This window comes from Apteryx rowi, unplaced genomic scaffold (genome assembly GCF_003343035.1).
Source record: "Apteryx rowi isolate R43461 unplaced genomic scaffold, aptRow1 scaffold_329, whole genome shotgun sequence".
Lineage (NCBI taxonomy): Eukaryota > Metazoa > Chordata > Aves > Apterygiformes > Apterygidae > Apteryx > Apteryx rowi.
In genome coordinates, this window is record NW_020449741.1 from 449,867 (window position 1) to 470,129 (window position 20,263).

Genomic DNA, 20,263 nt, shown 5'->3' on the forward strand with positions numbered 1-20,263 from the left:
TATATGTATATATAAAGCTGTACTGTGGGTGTTTTGCAGGTCCTTGCAGCAATCCTGGTGGAGGACAGTCTGCCACCCACAGAGACACATGCCTGGCTCAAAGGCGATGCATCCTGCCACCATAGCCTGGGAGCACCATAATGCCTGGGAGCATTAGAAATCTGCCGCAATCTCCCTGCGGTCGTTCATTTCGATGTTGGTGTAATTTGGGGGATGTCTAAAAAGCAATGGACAATGAAAAATGCAAGATTAGTTGCTTTGCTCTTTCATACAAGGCAGCTAACAAGACTCCCATCTCCCCTTCTGTGTTCTAGAGTCAGGATCTCATGCAGAGATGCTAAAGTCACAGCCACTCTGTATATCTCAATTTTGTATTTAAAATGAAGAGGCTAGATGACCAGCCTTCAGCAGACATGGAGTTTACTAAAGTCTCTTTAACATTTTGGGGAAAAAAATGGAGGCAGAACACCTAGCATCAACTTGCACATAATTAATATACATCAGCTTAAGAACATCTTGGTTTCTGAAGGAGATTCCCCAAACCTGACTTACAGTATTTTAAAAATTCCTTTAAAAAATACATACTGAGTTTTTTCTATTCTCTAGATGAGTTTTAAGAACTTTCCTCACTTCTAACACTCACACATCAGCATCCTGTTGAATGATCAAATGTACCCAATCAAGAAAAATTCATGAAAAGAAATCATCTGGGCTTGTTAAATAACCAATCCGCTGTAACACTTTTTCAGAGAAATTGCAATTCGAATATTAAGCTCTTGTTTGCCTTCTGACAATATTAGAGAGAACTGAGTAATTATTTGAAGTGTGTCATGTATAATACAGAAGCTGTTTCCTGTTGAGGTTACTTCCATCCTGCTCTAAGGAACAGCTCTTCCTATTGCCAAAGTGCTGCCTCTCACTATTCCCTGTGGGTCAGGAACTTTCAGTTTTCTATTCTCTGACCAAAACATGATGGTAGTACAAACAGTAAGACTGATAGATGTTACACTGTATTCAGTGACACAGCTAGCGTTATTCATGGATTTATCTTAACTTTCTACAGAACCTGCCATCTCCCACATCAAAAGCAAAGGGGCTTTACTGCAAAAATTAGGATCTGCATATTGGAGTGTTTGGGTACAGTGTCTGAATGTAGGTATTCAGCTGAGTGAAGGAGCAGGTCATTGTGCAGTGCTTAGAGAGGAAGTCTGTGGCTTCCCTGATACACTTTGGAAGGAAGGAGTGAGAGATGCACGGCAGATGGGAGATAAAGACAGTTTCTCACCTTCTGATGAAGTAAAATGCCAGGCCAACCAACAAGAGCGCGAGCAGGAGAGATCCCACAACAAACAGGGCAATTTCCCAGCCCTGGAAGGAGGCTGAGGGTGGAAAAATAGAGATGGAACGTTGTAGTCATGATCTTTCCTAGCATATAGTGCCTTCAAGAGGTCAGCTTCTCCTGGCCTCCTCATCTACAGAGCCCCTGTTCCAATACCCTGGAGAACATTCACCTCTCAGCATTCTTGCTTTTGATTCATTCCAGTTTGGGTGCCAGCTGGTGCCTCAGAGCAGGAGGGCTTTTTGGTTTCTTTACTGTATGCCTATCAGACCAAATAGCAAGGGGCTCCCCATCAAAGCTCAGGCTCACAATGAGATTTAGACACTTAAAATTCCAGGGGTATCTGGGTACAGGGTCTGCTGTACCTTTGGGGATGGGACCCACATAGTAAGGCTGACTAGGCAATCACTTGTCACACCAGAGGAACCGACTGTTGTTACATCTCTCTTGTAATAACCCATTAGCTTCTAGAAGACAGCTTTGTTTAGGAAGCACTGTAGGTCCCTGATGTCTGCTCTAAATTGCCTCCTTTGTCCTGATTACTGTCTAATGTGGAGATACAGTGCGATCCTGGCCCCAGCCCTGCTTGCTGTGCTGGAAGCAGAGATCATTGTGTTAGTTCTGTCTCCTACTCACGACTGCTCTGCGATGTCGACGGTGCATTTTTCAAGGTGACACACTCAGCACTGGTTTTCAGCACTCTCCCTTCCACAGAGAAGGGGTGGGGGCTGGCCAGGAAGCTTTGGTGCCAGGCTATGATGGACTGCTGCTGCTCTGGCAGTCGGGCCCACATCTGGCCTGAGACCTTCACCAGGGAGTCCATGCAAGTCAGGTTCAGCTCTGCAGAAAAGCAACAGAGGGTCCTGACTGAGACGCCTGAAACCCTGCCTTCTCTTTGTGTCTATGAAATCACCCCACAGTGGACTGCACTTCATCCCCTACAGAACAGGTAGCTCAAGCACATACTCAACCTTTCTTTTAGTGACAAAATGAACTTGGAGCTCTCCTCCCAACTCAGCAAAATACTTTGTACTACACTTACAGTGACTTAATAACTTCAAGACCTCTACCCTTTGGTCACAGTTGTTTGAAATTGTTCAAAGGATCAAAAGGCTCTTCTGCCAAAGCAATTGTTCAGGAGAGGGAGGACTGGCAGCTGGCATGACTGCATAGCCTTCATTTCCTTACAAAACCAAGCTAAAAATAGGAACCATTTCTGCCCATCTCTCAAAAGCTGTAGGGCACTAAGACTTTCGGACATGACTTTTTGTTCTAGGTACTTCAAACAGATATAGGACACTAAAGGAGTCTGATTCAGAAAGGGTTGAGAAACTCCCCTCCTCTGGGGGCCAGAGCTCTTTAGAGTGTAAATGACTTTTTGCTTTGCAAGTTTAGATTCGCCTCGCAGACATCTCAAGGCATCATTTACAAAATCTTTCTCAGGCAACCTTGCCCTGCCCTTGTCTCACATCATAACTGATAGTTAGCCATAAATGAAACGGTGGGGAGATCAGACCTGTGATCTCAAGCTGTCTGGCCCAGAAACACTGCACAAGAGACAAGGACCATTTCCAAAGGTGTGTAACACTGATATTAGGAGTCATTGGATAATGAAGACTCATCTCCACCAGGTGGTGGCAGGGTAAAGTTCAAGATGTGCTGGAAGCATTCTGCCTCCACTCCCAGAACTAGCCCTCCAACCTGGCTGTACAGAAGAAAACATAGTTTTGAGATGTTTTGGCTAAATTCAGATACGTTGTCAGAGATTCATATTCCTCATAGTCCCTTTTGCTTGCCCGTGCTCTAATAAGCAGCCCATACCAGATTCTCCTGTGCTCTCCTTAATGAAATTCTGTGTATTCACTGCTACTTGTCCAACTCAGCTCACTCATGTTATCAGTGTGAAAGGCCTGCAAATCAGGCTTCAAAAAAGGCCAGCTTCTTGCAACTGCCTCAGTTCTCTCCTGATATCTCAGGAGGAGAGAGAACGTGACTCTTCCTCTGATGCTTGTCTGGGGTGGGAGAGGGGGGAAGGCACTGCAAACTGCATGAATGGCGTGGGGAACTAACCCTGTAGGTAGGACTCAGAGATGCCACAGGAGCAGTTCTCCTCTAAAGAGTTCAGCAACAACTTTCCCACGCTTTTCAGCATCCTCTTGTGGTTCAGGGTCCACATGGAACAATCTATAGGAAGAGGAGAAGTGGTTACTTGAGCGCGGTTCAGGCCTGTTCACAAGCTTCCAGCTGTGTTCTCCTTCCAAAACACTTGCCCTCACATCTGATCTCACGAACAAAGCTGACCAGAGTCTGGTTACTGCTTGTTGGGAGCCCTTAGCAGGAGCTGCAGCCTACATATTGAGAAGGGTGCTTGCAGGGGAGACCCCGAAGTTGGTTGGACCTCGTCCCATGGCTCCCTCAGGGTCAGAGCAACCCCTTGCAGACCAAGACTGGCAGGGACAACGATGAGATTCCCTGGCTTGCTCCAATATTTACAGGGAAGAAGGAGCTGCATTCCATCTTCCTCTATGTGTATCAGTGGACCCTCTTTTCTGCAGGTGTCTGCAGAGTGGGTCTTCCCTTCTGGCCTTCTACTGACACATGCAGCAGTTTCACCAAATCTTTAACCTCATTTGTATCCCAAAACACCATCAGATCATCCAAACTCTGGTAGTTAATAGAGGCCTGCCAAATTTCAAGAAACAGGAAACTAGCTTTCACTTTGCAGGCCTATCTTGTGCACTTCAAGCCTCATGCGTTGGTATCTCCCCTGCTCAGTGACCCAGAAGCTGTACACAGTGTGGTAAGCACCCTTTAATCTGCTAGCTAGCTGTGCCTGCGGTTTGGCCAGAGAGCAGGAATGAGGCCATGGCATTGTGCCTGCAACCAAGCAGTGTGCCAGCTGTGTTCAGAGGAGCTGGGGAAGAGGCATGCCCCTCTCTTGTCCCCCAAACTAGCACAGAGAGGACTCTTGTGCAAGAAGATGGAGAGGTCCACTACCTGCCCCTCTTAGACCTTAGACCTCAGACCCAGGCTGCCTCTCTCAGAAGGTTGGAGGAGGAGGAAAGCTACCCTCTCAATTTAACTGGAGCGGGGTTGAAACTCCTATTTGAACATAGCATGGGAAGTCACAGTCTGGACTGTTCTCCAGCAGGCCAAGAACATGTAGAAATAGCAGATTCTTCACTGCAGCCTACAATGAGCAATAAACGTGGAAACCTCCATTTCATTTAAGCCGGGTCTTGCCTGCTCTAAAGCTGATCAAAAGCCCCTCTGCAGGGGCTGAAGATCCCACTGTACATTCAGTTGCTGGCCCCAGGGTCAGGATTAGGTCATACCACTTTGTTCTTACTGATGGGCTGGGACAGGATGGTTTGTTTGCGATTTCCCTGACCATGTCCCAGTTATCATGACAGACCTGGAGGAGGATTTCCTGTCATTGCTAGAAAGCTAAGTGACTTTCCACTTGGCTGAAAAAAAAAAATCTCAAGAGCAGGGTTCAGCTCCTGTGTGAGCAGAGGTGTCTCAAATGAAATATGCTGCCACCTTCATACAAACACACACCAAAAACACAAGTAAGGCTGCCCACTTGAGATAGCTGCGTGTTATCCATCACATCAACACACCAGTATCTATATTAACTCTCCCTCCTGCACACATTCCCCTTTCCCTTTCACTGCTGGAAGACAGCAGGCTCCGCACTCCACCTCCGCCCACCCCTTCCTGCCCCACTCTGGGCCATGGGAAGTCACACAGTCAGCACAACACTCTCCTTCCAGCCTCCCCCCCCGCCCCAGTCCCTTCCCAACCCACCCCCTCCACACACTGGTGGAAGCAAGCAGCTCTGCTTACTGGGTGTCAGGAAACACAGATTAAGATCCACGGCAAAGGAGTTCTGGGGACAGCTGTTCTGCAAGCCAGGCGTAGGGTCTGAGACAGCAAACTGCAGCTCTGCACTCCCATTGCAGCAGGAACAACGGCTTAGAGATACAGGCCTGTCCCCCAGAAAAATGAGTCAAATCTCACCAGCACGTCACATGGATTTCTTCACAAATCCCCTCCCGAGCCACAGTTCTTGACATCACTGGGGATGGTGGATAGTTTTCTGGAACTGGAGTTTAAATCAATTTTTGCAGGGCCTTCACAGAGGCAGGTCTATCTAATCCCATCAGTTGGAGGGGACTTGGGTTTGGCCAAAGCAAACCTACTTAATTTGACTGTTTTCTAGAGTAAGGTTGTTGCCTCACTACAGCCAGTCACCCAATATGGAGAGCTAGTTCTCCAGAATAAGGAGGTTTCCAAGCTACACAGTATTTGCCCTTGGGTTTCACTGACCTGTTGCTTCCCTTTCTATGCCAAGACTTGGAAACTTAATTAAGCAATGAAGAACCACGTTTTCTGAAGGAGGTAGTTAAGGGCTAGACTGACCGAGGCAGTCTGGAATCCACCCATGTGAGCTCTCCCACTTAACTGCCTGCTCTGATGTTACGAATAACTGCCTTGGAGAACTTTTAGCATAATGTTACAGTGAGCCAGAAGCCAGAGATTTCAATTTCCTATGGAAATGGCACATATGCAAGTGCTCTGCATATGTGTGCTTATATGGGTAGGTTGTGTATTCCTGAAAACTTGGAACCTGTTGTCAAACCAAATGGTACAGTGGAGTAAAGGACTTAAAGAGGACAGCTTTAATTAAAAGAGGTGATCTTGTGGAAAGGAGAAACACTTCTGGTATTTTCACCAAAAGCAAAGCTAAACCCTGACCTTCGTTAAGCAGAGAATCCACCTAGTCATGAAAGGGAAGCCAGGTTTTGTTTCATTCTGCTGCTCACAGAGTTACCCCGTTTTTTAAAGAAAAAAAAAAGTTTGGCAAAGAAGCATACACAGTTGCTATCTGTGAAGGCTGAATGCCTTCTTGTGATGCCATATATATATCCCTAGAGGAAAGCAAATTAAGTGAACAGTGAGGTAACAAAGCCGAATTCCCTAGGCTAAAGGAGAGAAAACATTTTCCATTGCAATATGCTACCCACCCCTCCATTTTTCATCACAGCTGTGGTGAATGCATTCAGCTTTACAGGACACAGGACAAGGCAGCAAGCTCAGAAATATGCCAGCTGGAGGCTCTGGGCATGAAGAACCTAAAGACATTTTCCAGGGGAAGTTGCCTCACCTGTCATCCTTGCAGGGCACATGATAAGATGGTCCAAGGAAGTCCAAATGTCCTCCACCTGTGCTGGGCCCACATGTGTAAACCAAAGCATCCACCAGGTTCTCCGATGTTGCCTTTATGTCACCAGGAATCAGATTGGTGGTGTACACAGCAATAGCACTATAGCCTTCACTAGCAGCAGAGATGTCCTTGAAAGTCAGCTTCATCTCATCTGGAAATGCCAGGGGGATAAATGGGGTGAACATCTAGACAGCTTTAGGGCCTTGAGCCTGAAAGGACAAGTTGGTAACGAGGAGTGGATTTCACYGGAGAACTCCAAGAACAGAAATGGCCAACAAAATAATGATAGCGATGGGCCAGAAGAAGCTGCAGAGAAGCCACTTCTTGCTGTGAACACAGGTTTCTGGAAGGTCAAGGTTCCTCTAAGATACAGAGTGCTCTTCATGCAATCCAGACAGAATTTAAGAAGAACAAAAATTAAGATTAATGTATTTGCCAAGTAAATACCAACTCAGCACCAGGAGGAGGCAGCAGCATTGCAGGGTGCTGGCTCATCCAGCCTCAGAGGCAAGTAAGATATCATTGAAAGAATTGACAGTGGACTCCGCTTCTCCTGAAATCCACCTGGCCATGGGTCTGGCAAGAGGAGCTTTCAGTCTTCCAGGTCCCTCTGCCCTAAACCAACAGCTCAGCAAAGCAACTAATTTATGATTAAATGCTTGCTCAGCAGGAATGTAATGGAATATCCCACACAGAATAGAGAGAAAAATAACAGAAACAGAGAAAAAGGGAGAGAAGAGTTATTATCCCACTATCTAACCCTGCCTCACCACTCTTTTCTCAGAATCGCTCAATCACCTGGCCATTTGGCTATCTAAAATATGCAACGGCAGCCCAAAAGCCAGACATTGAAGGAAGGGAGCATCTGCCTGCCAGACTCTACTATTAGCCTTACCATGCTTGGGCCCTCTGTCTGGTGTAAACACAAATAGGCCTGTGACTCCAAAGGTGCCCCACAGTGGGATGCTAGCATACATTTTGCCCTCTTTCTCAGAGAAGAATACCAGGCTGTGTCCTTTCAGGCTAGCTCCGGGCTTCCCCTTCAACTCAATGAAGCAATAGGGAGCAGTGCTGTTAAGTAAACACAGCTCGTTGATGAGGATTGCAGAATTGCTGGGAAGCAGAGCTGAGGAGTTGCTGCAGGAGTTCTCTCCAAGTGGTGTCATCACGGTCACCTGCGGGGAGACAGACAAACTGCTGCAATCATTGCTACTCCCATTTCTTCAGGTGGAGATATTGCTCCTTACAGTGCTACTTCTTGTTTGAGTCTCCCCGCCCCACCAGGTAAGACCCAAAGGAGGATGTGGTTGGTTCTGTCTCACAGCTGGACAGAAGCCAGCTGTTTCTCACCTCCCACCACCTCATCTAAGGGTTGTCCTAACTGTGAGGTCACATCACCACACATCCCCCATCTCTGCCTTCCTTTTTTCAACATTGCTGTCTTCACTTCCACCCTCGGGACAAAGAATAATTCTCTTTCCCTGCTAACAGAAGCATTTCTACACTCATATCTCGACTCCATACCAACACTTCCTTTATGTTCCTTTTCTGGTGCAAAGGTCCCTTGGGATGTGACAGTGTGGAGGCAACTCAGTACCTCCTTCCCCCCCTCCCCCCCCCCGGATCTCTTCTGCTTCCAGAGCACTTTTATTGTCTCAGTTTTTGACCTGAGCACACCCCTGCACTGGCCTGATCCTAGTGGGCATCAGCAGGGGAACAACAAACCCCTCCCTTATCCAACCTTGTAAAGGAAAAATATACATGCTCTGCCAGCGTTTCTTCAGGTGGACTATCTGAAATTAGACATTTTGAAATAAAAAGAACAATTCATAAAAATTAACATAAATCAGTCACACCAAAGGTTAAGGCATGCCCTTTACACCTTCACCTTGTGGGAAGCTGGGTTTCATGGATGTGAACTGTTGTATCACACATCCTGAAACTGGCACCAGACAAGCAGGGTAAAGAGGTGACTCCCCATCTGGCTTGGGGAAACCGGGAAGTCCGGGATGCTATCCAAAAGCAAACTCCCTGGTTCTGGGGTTGGTGGCATGTGAGCTGCCTTAGGGGATCTCTTGGGCTCTGAACCATGTGGCACAGGGCATGGAGGTGTTACATGGCTAACAACAGGAACGAAAGTGGGGCAGAGAGAGATGAGGGCTGGCTGAGAGCATCAGCAGCTGACAGGAGACAGAAGTGATTCACCATAGTGCCCAGCTTTCCCTAATAAAGTACATACTGGAATGTAACCACTAGCTTCCCATGGAATATGGAGGGAGAACAGACATCTGCCTTCAACCTACCTGGAAGCTGCTCTGGAGTTTTGCACTCAGGCTGTTACAGCGGCTCAGAGACTCATCTTCAGTGCTGTGAGAATCATTTTCGTACAGGATACTCTGCCCTGGTACCAGCACTTTGATCAGCTGGTCTGCCTTTTCCGACATTCGGGATGTGTATATCACTGCATCCACCAGGCCCTCTGCAGTCACGGCCATGTTCACCTTGTAAAAGGTGGTGTTGCTGTAGTAGAGAGCCACAGCGTCCGCCCCATTCTGGATGGTGTTTGAAGGCAGCCTGATCATGGGTGCTGGACTCACAGCACTGCTCCCCACCAGGAAGTAACCCAACTCATTTGTGTGATGTCCAGACAGGTCCAGCACCCGGTAGGCCAGGCTATTTTTACCATTGTAGAGGACCAACCAGTATCCCTGAAGGTCAAAGCGTGTCCGTCCAGTGTAGAAGAGTTCGACATACTCTGTGTCCTCTCTTCCTCCTGGATTGTCTGGGTTTATCTCACTGATGAGTAGCTTGGCCACTTGTGTAGAGGGCTCCTGTGTCCCTTCTGGTATCTCTGATGGGACACCACAGAAATCAAAAAATGACATGAACATGGGCCTAAGCACAGAGCCCTGGACAAAGAACAGATAATTTCTGCACAGTGTTTTGCTGAGATGTGACCAAATTCAATAGATAACTGAGCATAGTGGCCCAAAACCCCAACATGCACTTCTCCCTCTTGCAACAGCATGCAGGGGAACCAATAGGCCTTTGCCTATTAGCAAGTAACAAGGCCGTGCTTGCCTTACACAAGCCTGATGCCCCCAGAGACGGTGGAAGCTGCTCCTCTTACCTGACACCAGTTCTTAACAGTGTAACGTACATGCAGAGGAACCAGAGGAGAGTAAAGTAACAAAACCCCTCTCTGACTCCTCACAGTTTATGTTATACAAAGTTGTCTGCGTATGGACATAAGCAGAACTCAGACACTGAATATCTTTTTGACCACAAATCCCAATAATTTTTATCTTTGTGCTCCATATACTTTAGAAAAGCCCTAAGAATACCCTACCTCACTATTATCAGCTGTAATAACAGAGCTTGCTGTTATGCCACATAACAAACAACTTGAGCTCTAATACTGGATGAGATGGAAGTGGGGGGGGGGGGGCTCTTTGCCAGAGTTAGGGAAATGGAGGGAGGCACATCTCTCTCCTCTGGGTGAGCTAGACCCACATGTCCACCCTCAAATGCATTGTGTCCCCCCAACCAGCAAGAATGATGTCTGGTACCTGGAGGCAATTCTGGCTCATTAATGTCCTTGAAGCAGGAGGTTTCTGCTGTGATGTTCCTTCCGTCAAAACTCAAAACTCTGGGGCTTTCTAGGAAGGTCTTGAAGGCTAGCAGTAGGCTGCTCAACTGGTCTTCTGACCTGGCAGTTAGCAGAGTGGTGAATACAAGCCCCAGGTCCTGGCAGACTGCCTTGGAATCTGAAAAGGCAAGCAGAGAACTGCCTCAGTTTCACCACATCTTCATGAAGACACACTTTCTCCTGGAAAGGATGAAGAGCAAACCAGCTCACCTCCACCTCCACTGCCCTCCTGGTCAGAGCTGATTCAGGGAAAGAGTTTAGCCGAACAGCTCATACCATCAGCACAATGTTGTGAGCTCTGCAGCAGCCCCTCTGCCTGTGCAAAGGGGCATTCTGGGACCAAGCTCACACAGCATATCCAGATACCATCCTCATCCTTTTGGAAGCTTTGTAACCCCAACAGCAAACAGAATGGTCTCTTCGAGGAGTCTAAACATGTGGAGCTGAACATAATGCTGCTGCCAATGCAGGCTGCAAAGGCATGGCTCTTCTCTTCTTGCAGCTGCATGTGCTCACCACACCTGCACACTAATCTAGTTGGGATATCACAGGATCACAGCAACCAGTAAGTGCATTTGCATTTCTGCTGCTACTTGGCTTAGTTTGGCAGGTCCACAGCTCTCGACTCAAAAGGAACCTACACAGAAACCTATTTGTTGCCTACTGCAACTGTGCATTACAGTTGTGATCATCTCCCTTCCTAGCCAAGTGGCATCACATACTGCAAGGTGATTTGGGGGCTAATGAACTGACTTTTCCTTTCTGAAGTCCAGTTTTATTTGGATCATAAGGTCAGCTAGGTAACCAACTCTTAGTCAAGATATCCACCCAGTTGCCAAACCTGCCTGACAGAAAATAGGCTGAAATAGGTGGCCGTATGCAGATCAGCACTGATGTGTGTTGGCAGAGCTGCAGATGGGAGTGCTCTGCAGAACATTGCAGAACAGCACCATGCTCTGCCTAACACTTGGCATTTCCATGATCAGCAACTTCACCCAAATTCATATAAGTTGGGATCTAAGCCAGGAGGATGTAATCCAGCAGGGAAACCCAGGGCTGAAAATCAGACATGAATCGGCATTAACCACTGGTGGTCCCTGGACTGCCCCTCTCCTGCCTACCTCACCTTTGAAGTAGGCAACGGAGATTCCACAGCTGCAGGACCTGTCAAGGGCTTGGACTAGAGTCATCAGGATCTCTTCTGACTTCAGGAGCCACTCCTGGCAATCTAGGGAACAAAGAAACTGAATGTTATCTAGCCAGTGAAACTTCAGCCACAGGCTCCAACTCATTCCTGGATGGATGCAGCTCAACTGCTGCTTATCACTCAGAGGGTCTGAAAAGGTTTTACTTCACCCAGAGCAGGTGGGTGTAGGAATCAAGACCGGAGAAGTTTAGCCTGGAATGGGTTTCTGTGAAGAAAAATATTGCAGAGAATTGTCAGATGTTCTGGCTACATCTCTTTTGGTATATCTGCACACACCCCAGGACAGCTCTAGGTAGACCCTTCTGGACAGCTCTGGCTTTGCACACATGCTCTTGTCCTTAGGAAGCGGTGCCTACAGGAGCAGAGGAAGTCACTAATACACACCTGCTACATGAAGGCAGAAGGAGATGGTCTGGCTGAAGCGTTTACTGGGGCAATCATTGAACTTGCCAGGGGTGGGGCTGCTGAGGACATAGGACAAAGAATCCCTGGTCACAGAGCAGCAGTTGCATTGGCTCATGGACACATCACCCAGCTGGTGCCTGAAAGAGACAGATGGGTAAATGAGAGAAAATATGGCTTACCAACCAGAGAACTGGGTGCTCTTCACCCACAAGTTACATCTGCCTGCACTAGAGGATGAAACTATACACATATGGTCTTTTCCCTTCACAAGGTCTGGAGAGATACCCCATCCTCATCAGTACTTTGTTGTCTGAAAAATGAGCCCAAAAGCTCTCTAGTCCTCGAGAGAAGAGCACAGACTTCATCTCATCCTTTCTCTTCTAGCAAGTCACCAGCTACTTTCATCTCAGCTTGCTTGTTATCCCTATCTGTCTCCATAGAGTGGCCACAACACAAGGCTTTTGACTGATGTGAAGACAGGTAAGTTAGTACAGAGACATTTGTGTTCAAGCTGGGATTACTGGGGAGACCAGCAGGGTGCAGCGAGAGGAAGTAGAAAGGGAGCATCTGAGGATGAAAGGTTTGGGCAGGAACCCTCAACTCAACGGCAAAGAAGGATGGAGTCCCACTCTTAAGAAGTGTACAAAGCAGAGCTGCTTCACCTCAGGGAAGAAGACATTTCCTTATGGAAGAAGTGCCAATTTTTTTTCCACCAAGGGGAGGAAGATAAGCAAAGGAAGGAATAGGAATGTGCTGTGAATGAGTGGTGATTCTATCATGGAATTAAACTACACTCTTTCCTGACTCAGTTGACTCTGCTGGAATTTCAAATGGTCTCAAGCTCATCCCGAAAGGGTGATCTCTAGCTATGGAGCCAGGACATCGGTATTTAATTGACAAGTTACACACAGAGCAAGTCTGGTGCTTTGCCATGAAAACCACAGACAAGAGCTTTCCCAGATCTTTTTTGCTTATTGTCTGGTTCTACACACCCAACCCCATGTCCATGTGCTTTGCATCTCACTGCCTCTGCCCCTCCACCTACTCCACTGTTCTTTAGTCACTCTGTCCTCTACTTTTCCAGTTAGTAAAACATGCTTAAAATGTGAGAGAAATAGTTTTCATGTCCCACAAAAGTTTGAGGTTACCAATGTTTCTCTCAACCCCCACAGGGGCAAATCTATGCTCTTCAAAAACCAGAAAGAAAGTGACGCAACCTAGAATGACCCAGTTTCAAGTTCTTGGTCAGAATGAACCAGAGCAGGGATTTCAGCCTGGGTCAGGCGAGCATCATCACCATCAGAGATATGGAAGTCCTTCCCCCCTCCCTCATTTTGACCTGCAATTCCATCCTGAACCCAAGAAGAACCTTTCTTGTTGAAAGTGGTACAGAAATTCCAGGAAGGTTTATGATATTGGCCTGTACACTTTCATTAGCAACAATCATTTAGTCAGAAAATTCCTCCTCATATACTTTATTTTGCAACTGAGCAGCTGTGCCAGGTCTGCTGAGGAGAGTTAGGGGCACCTGCCCATGTGGACCAGGCAGTAGAAAATGGCAGGGACTCAATACTGCTATAAGAAGACCCTGATGTGGGGATGGCCATTGTGTTCTAGTTGTAAACTGAGCTCTAGGTGGGGAGACCAACAACCCAAGTCCCCACATGGCACATGATGTGAGACTTCTATCCTGGCTCACTGAACAAGAAAAGTGCTCTGTTCACTAGGAGTCATTTTGTCATAGAACAGTGAAGGCCTAACTGGGGATGAGATGTGTCATAAAGTATTACAGACCTCACAGCTGCCAGGAGCTCTCCTCTCAAAGGTGACCAAAACCTCCTCAGAGTCAATGCCCCTCTTCGGAAGGATAAAGACACAAGTCAAAGATGACTCTAGTAGGCAAGGACAACTCTAGTGGGCAAATTCTCTTTCCAGCCCTATCCAACAAGAAGCCCCTCACCATTTTTTTTCATAGGCAGGTCTGCCAGGGGTCAGGGTCTCCAGCAGCTCAGGGTCCGGTCCCTCGTTGCTCGTGTATACAAATGCATCCACCAGGCCAGTCACTGGCAGTGCTTTCCCCAGGATGAAATTGCTGCTGTTGCCTCTGTAGAGGGCGATGGCATTGGCGCCATCTCTGAGGACGGGGCTGCTAGTGTTCTGTGGGAATGGCAAATCCACTGCACACCAGAAAAGAAAAGAAAAAAATGACATTATATAAGAAATGCACAACCAATACTTGCATAACCAGGAAACTGGCATCACTTAGGGCCTGGAAAGCAGGACGCGCTAACTCAGAGAAGGGCTGGTTATTGCAGATCTTGCATCTGCAGCCACACCTTTCGGCTCACTAGAGTTTCTCATGTTCTTTCGGGCTGAATTTCTCCCTTTGTGATCGGGTTCACAGTTTGGGAGGAGATTGGAGGAGGAAGTCTGAGCAGATTTTGTTCTGTCATTTGGGTTCTGCTAACAGAGAAGCTGATTCATGCATAAATAGGGGAACTGGAAAAGTGCTGATGTGACTGTCTATGTTAAGGTCAATTTTTAATTTTAAAAGAGATCTGCAAAATGAACTAAGCTTGAAAGTAGTGGTTACTCTAATAGCACATAAAAATATTTAAGAACTTGCATTTTATTTTAGCATTTAACTAACAGTACCTGTTTTTTACAAACACACACTCAGCAAATATATATATATATTCTATATCTATATATCTCTATATATCTATATCTATATATCTCTATCTATCTATCTATAAACAAACAAATAAATAAATATATATATATATATTCAGCAAAGGCCCAAGATACCAGCAGACAGAATTAAGGTTCAAATTTGGTGGTTTCCCAGTTTCCTGAGCTTCCCAATTTCCCTCCTTGCATTTACTGCCCTTTACATGCTCCTTCCCTAACACCCAGTAGGAAGTGCTGAGGATATCAAAAAGCAGCAGACTGCTGAAATTTTAATAATTCTCCCTTGTATAAAGGACTCTAGGGAATAAACATAAAAGTAGGAATCACATGAGAGGGCAAAGAGGTATGGAAAAGTGACTGTCATCTGAACAGTGCCACCAGGGAACCTGCAAGCTAATAGACAGTCCTGTGCTTTAGCCACTGATGTACCCCTGCACATTGCCCAGCTGAAATCCGGCTAGGGGACTACTTTTTCCCCTATTCAATTGAAGGTTTTCGCACCAGCATAGATCAGGGCAGGACTTTTGCCCTAGTGCTCTTACAGTTTTAAATCCAAAGACTAGTGTTTTGGGTTATTTTAAGAGCTGCTGCCCCCAAACTGAGATAATTCAAGGGTCAACTTTTCACAGAGTGCTTAGTGTGGAGACACTATCAAAGTATCCTTTTAAGATGACTAAAATGTAAGCACCCAGTATCACTTTTTTTTCTTTTTTTAGAAAAATCTGGACTACCTTTCCACAGAAAAGATTGTATACAGTATGCGTGACACCTTGACAAAGCCTCAGTGGAAGAAAAGCCAAAGCATATCTAGAATCACCTTCTTGACTTGAGTGAGCCTTGAGGAACAGTTCAACATAATCCCTAGAAATTTCCTCCTTATTCTGAAAGTCGGTTGTGCTCTCACATCACTTTGTTTGAATCCCCATAGCTTTTTAACTGCTAGCAGCCCCAGCTCACTCAAAGGAAAAAGAACTTTTTTTTTTTTCTGGTGAGAAAAGCAGAGCTGAAGTGTGCAATCAGCTGTTCTACTTTTGGTAAGAGATTATTTGGAGCGGTTTGAATTTTAAAAAGGATGTCAACTGCTTTTAAAAAAAGCTTTAGTTGGAAAAATATTTTTATCTGCTACTGCTATGAGGACAGTATAAAAGAGAGGGATTCCTTCTAATCTCTCTCAGCTTATGCATTCATCAGCACTTTTAGATTCCACACTGAGACCCAGATTGAAGAGGAAGAGGTGACAACCATGGTACTTCTCTTAGCATTTACCAAATTTATGTGCCCCAACCTCAAGTCAGGGCCATGCAGCAACAACCTCCGCTTCAGGCACAGAGAAGCTAAGGGCCAGACCCAGATAAGAGTTTAGACAATTAATTCAAAGCTACGATCCTAGCACCCTAGCTCTCCTGGGACCAGTGCTGGAGATGCCTCAGTTGGCTGTTCTAAACAGGGAATAGCAGGAAGGCTGGTAAGAAGGTGCTGTGACAGGATTTGGGGGGGGAGGAGATAGCTGGGGCCCTGGGAGCTGGCCAGGAGCAATAGGTAGGAGCTGGCTGAAGCAGAGATAGGGAGGCAGCTTTTGCTAGGAGGCTCTGGCAAGGGGAAGGGACAGCCAGAACAGATGCATGGACAGACAGGGTAATCCACACCTACCAGAAACTCTGGAGCCTATCCTCTTGCCTCTGTGTGGGAGATGTACCTCCTCAGCTCAGCGCCTACTAGCAGTTTCTGCTTTTGCTGCCTGGGCCATCTGCTCTCTCTTGGCCAGAGCTCTCAGGGCAAGTTCCATCACAGGCTCTTCCTGAACCACTTTCCTCCTGCTATGGCAGACTGGGACCTTTCTTCTCTCCTTTTTCATGACTCTACAGCTGCTTTTTCCTTTCGCAATTGAGAGCAAAGGTCAGCGACTAACATGATCCTCAGCTCCTAGCTAAGAGAATACATCTGCTTTTGGTGTCTTGTGTAGCCATTTTCAAAACAAGGGAATGAACTGTATTGGGGGGAGCTGCTGGGAGCTGCCATGGAGAGGCAAGACTTAAATTTCAAAGTGCTTCAACTCTATGTTTTTCTTGTGGTATTCATCCGAGCTTTGTTCTGGTTTTGTTTAGCAACCCAACTACTGATTCTGAAATAACAATTTTATATATACATTTAATTGCAACATGGGAACCAGATTTGTAAGAGATGACAAGCCCTGACTCAGAGCTCATGATTCATGCAATTACACAAGATATCTGCAGAGTCAGTGTCTCCAGCTGCCAAAATCTTCTTTTGAGGTGCCCAAAATAAAAAGACATTCCGTCTTCCTTGGATAGCCTGGAAGAAATTTTGAAAGCTAGAAAGAAGTTTAGATCGCAGTTTCAAACAACTGCTACAAGCATGATCGTCTACATTTGAAGATGACTCAATGAAAGAAAAGCCCCTGTGCTTTTGGGGGGAGAGTGTATATGCCTGCAATGACTATATGCCAAGTTACAGAAATGGGGACACAGTAAGGAAAAGTGACACATTCAGGGTCTCAAAGCATGTTGGCAACAGGGCTGGGAGCCACATTCACTCAAGCACGGTACTGCTCATGAGATAGCACATTCCTCAGGCTGTATGAAACAGGAACAGATTTACCAGGGAAAAGCATCGCCTCCTCGGGGTCATACAGGCAGATATACACACTCAAGTACAGAAGGAGTCATGCAGCATCTGCCACCCGCCACCCACTCTGTTCACACATCTGACTCTCCACATTCTGTCCAATCACTAGCACAAACTAACTCTGTTTCATCTTTGGGATACATGCAAGTAGGACAGCTTGCACCCTTTGCCTGCATTCGCATAATGCTTCAAATCTTCAGACATGATCCAAGAACATCAGAACGGCCAGAATGGGTCAGACCAAAGATTTACTTTCTTCCCAACAGTGACTATACACAGATGTCCAGGGAAGATCAGGAGAAGCATACATGACACTTCTCCCTAATGTTTTCTCAATATCTGTCTTTAGCTTAGAAACTTTCTAAGCTGGATGTACTTTTGTGTATTTAGCAAACTTACAGGAATCTTTCTCCCATGAGCCCTCCCAGTTTCCCTGTGAACCCATGTAAACTTCTGACCTTCCACAAGGTCCCTCACCCTGGAGCTCTGCAGATCTACCACCATTGTGGGAAAAATCACCTCCATTTGTTTGCCCTGAAACCACCTCCTTCCATCTTTGTTTGATGCCCCTTAGCTCTTGTACCAGAAGAGACAGTAAACAACTGATCCCTCTCCATTTTCTTCAGACTACTCACATTTCTGAAACCTCTATCATGGCCCTCCTAAACTTTCCCTTTTCTAGGCTGAAGAGCCCTAGCTTACCTAATTGTTCTTCATACTGAAGCATTTCCAGACTGCTGACCATTCTTGCTGACCTTCTCCAAACTTTTTCAGTTCTAATATACCCTTTTTGAGATTAAAGTATACCACACAAGATACAATTTAAGATGCAGGCAAATCATGCATTTATACAGTGGCATCAGGATGGCCTCCATTTTGTTCGTCTCTCCTAATAACTTCTAATATTTAATCTGCTTTTTGTAATTCTTTTTCCAATTTTCTAACATTTGATTTGCTTTTTTATCTGCCACTGAGTACTGAGCTCACATTTTTTATTGATCTATCACAATGCCAAACAGCAAAAGAAAAAAGACAGCATTTCCCAGCCCCAAACTTGACTGATCGTTCCCCCAGCTCTTAGATAGTCACCAGAACACAGTCCTTACCTGGGGTTTGGCTTTGTGCTGGACCGACCAGAAGTAGCCCATCCAGTGAGGTTTTGCCATAAATGTCCATAGTCAAATAAATGTCTTTGGTCCGTCCATCGATCAGCACCAGAACAATGTCCCTCACAATGGTGGAATGGGGACCCTGAAGCTCTATATATTCAAATTCTTCAGAAGAAGAGACAGCATGGACCTCACTGATCAGGACAGTAGATGCATTCAGCTGAGAAGTTAGGATGCAATGGTTGTCTTTGCCTGGGCTGGGCATGGCCACTTGGAAGATCCATTGAGAATTGGCCCCGCGGCATCTTTCTATTGACTCATCTAAAGTCCTGAATGTGGAGTCCTCCAGGAAAGCATCTCTGTCAGGGGTTAGTATACTGACCAATGTATCTGCTCTGTCTGTCTTCTTAATCTTATGGACCAAGGCATCTACCAGACCATCACTTGTGACGCTCATGCCTTCCTTGTAATTCCCTTTCCCATAGTACAGAGCAACAGCATCAGGGCCGTTCTGGATGGTGTTCTTAGGAATGACCATAGCAGGGTTTACAGAAGAGGAGCCAATGAGGAAGAACCCTTGGCTGTTAGTAACTTTGCCCTGAAGGTTCAAAACCTTGTAGGCTTGGTTTCCATTGCCATTGTAAAAGACCAGATAGTAGCCATCTAAGTGGGCAGTTCGACCACTGGTGTGATAGAGCTCTACAAACTCAGAAGTGTCCTCTCCTGGGCTGTCAGCATTGATTTCATTAATCAAAAGCGTATGTTCTGTTTTCTGGTCTCTAGGGTTTTTTATAAGATTCTGAGCAGCAACTTTGTGAAACCAGATGCAAACAAGTACCGTTAATCCAATCAGCCTGGCAGCTCCCATGATGAGGGCTGGAACTTCTGTTTCAGTTCAGATCTGGAGGGGAAGGGGCCTGTCCCTCTCACAGCCACAAACGGAGCATGGAAGGAAACTGCTACCACTTGGCCATTGCAAGACGTCAACACAAGGCCTCAGACCTGGCTGCTGACTAGAAGAGCCAGGCACACTTCTTTGGGTAGTTCAGGTTTGCGAAGCAAAGCAGCAATCCCACAAAAATCAGACAGAAAAGCGGGTGGTTTGAACAACAGATTTCCTGACTAACCTCCTTCAAAGGCAGGGAAAAAAGGAAAAAGGGGGAAAAGGGGAAAAGGGGGAAGAGGGAAAAGGGGAAAAGGGGGAAGAGGGAAAAGGGGAAAAGGGGGAAAAGGGGAAAAGGAAAAATAGGAAAAAAAGAGAAAACAGAAAACAACAAGAAAAAAGAAAAAATTGTTAGGAAGCACAAAAACACACCAGTGCAATTTAATGGCTTTAAAGTCCCAGTACATGTGGACATCTCTAATTTTTCTCCCTTTGTTTCTTTACAGGTTTATCAAGATGTGTAACAGGGAGTGCTATGGGACGAAAGCAGGCTGTTTTCAGTGTTTGAAACCCTGAGCCTTGTTTGGACGTTTAAAGTTGTACAGTGTCTGTGTACATAACAGATGTTACTCCGAGTCCAATTTATTCCATGAGCATTAACACAAAATGGCATTAAAAAGGACAATAAGCACCTTCATCATCCAGGGGAGGGTGGGGAAGGAGAGAACAGGTTAGCTAGGCCACACTAATTCAACCCTGTGCTGCAGCTCTGGCAGATGAAGCACGGAGGAGACAGAGAAGACCGTGAAGAGCATGGGGAAAGCCCTGGCCACTCTGCATCCAAGTATGGGCTCAGCAATGGTCTGAGCAAGAACATGCCCCCCGCCACAAAAAGGAACCAGCAGCACAGCCAGCCTCTCCAGTGCCATTTGCCCATGAGGATTTCTCAGAGAGAAAGAGCACAGCTCAACTCTTTCCAGAACAAGGTCTGAAGAATAAACAGTGCGGAGGAACTGACAAATTAAGATGCTTGACAAAAGCGATACTTGTTTTCCCACTTTCTGAGAGGTTTCTATGAATATCCTTACCATTACCTGGCACCAT

The 20,263-nt window shown here is 46.2% G+C and overlaps 1 protein-coding gene across 1 annotated transcript; it reads right to left on the reverse strand.

The window, feature by feature from the left end:
* Positions 1 to 41: 41 nt before the first annotated feature.
* Positions 42 to 19,417, reverse strand: LOC112968892. Its single transcript, XM_026071619.1, has 13 exons — positions 18,274 to 19,417; positions 13,791 to 14,007; positions 11,810 to 11,967; positions 11,345 to 11,446; positions 10,139 to 10,336; positions 8,873 to 9,420; positions 7,465 to 7,744; positions 6,510 to 6,720; positions 5,189 to 5,331; positions 3,410 to 3,523; positions 1,976 to 2,179; positions 1,286 to 1,379; positions 42 to 217 (listed from the first exon to the last, which is right to left on the reverse strand). The coding sequence occupies exons 1-13, from the start codon at positions 19,142 to 19,144 to the stop codon at positions 154 to 156; spliced, it is 3,204 nt and encodes a 1,067-aa protein (XP_025927404.1). The 5' UTR covers positions 19,145 to 19,417; the 3' UTR covers positions 42 to 153.
* Between the last annotated feature and the right edge of the window lie 846 nt (positions 19,418 to 20,263).

Excerpts from the sequence above, each read along its gene's own strand:
- LOC112968892 (XM_026071619.1), bottom strand. The coding sequence starts at position 19,144 with ATGGGAGCTGCCAGGCTGATTGGATTAACGGTACTTGTTTGCATCTGG. Across the intron at positions 10,337-11,344 it reads CTCCGTTGCCTACTTCAAAG|ATTCCAAGGCAGTCTGCCAG; the intron begins GTGAGGTAGGCA and ends TTGCCTTTTCAG. Across the intron at positions 1,380-1,975 it reads GTCGACATCGCAGAGCAGTC|CCTCCTTCCAGGGCTGGGAA; the intron begins GTGAGTAGGAGA and ends TTCCACCCTCAG.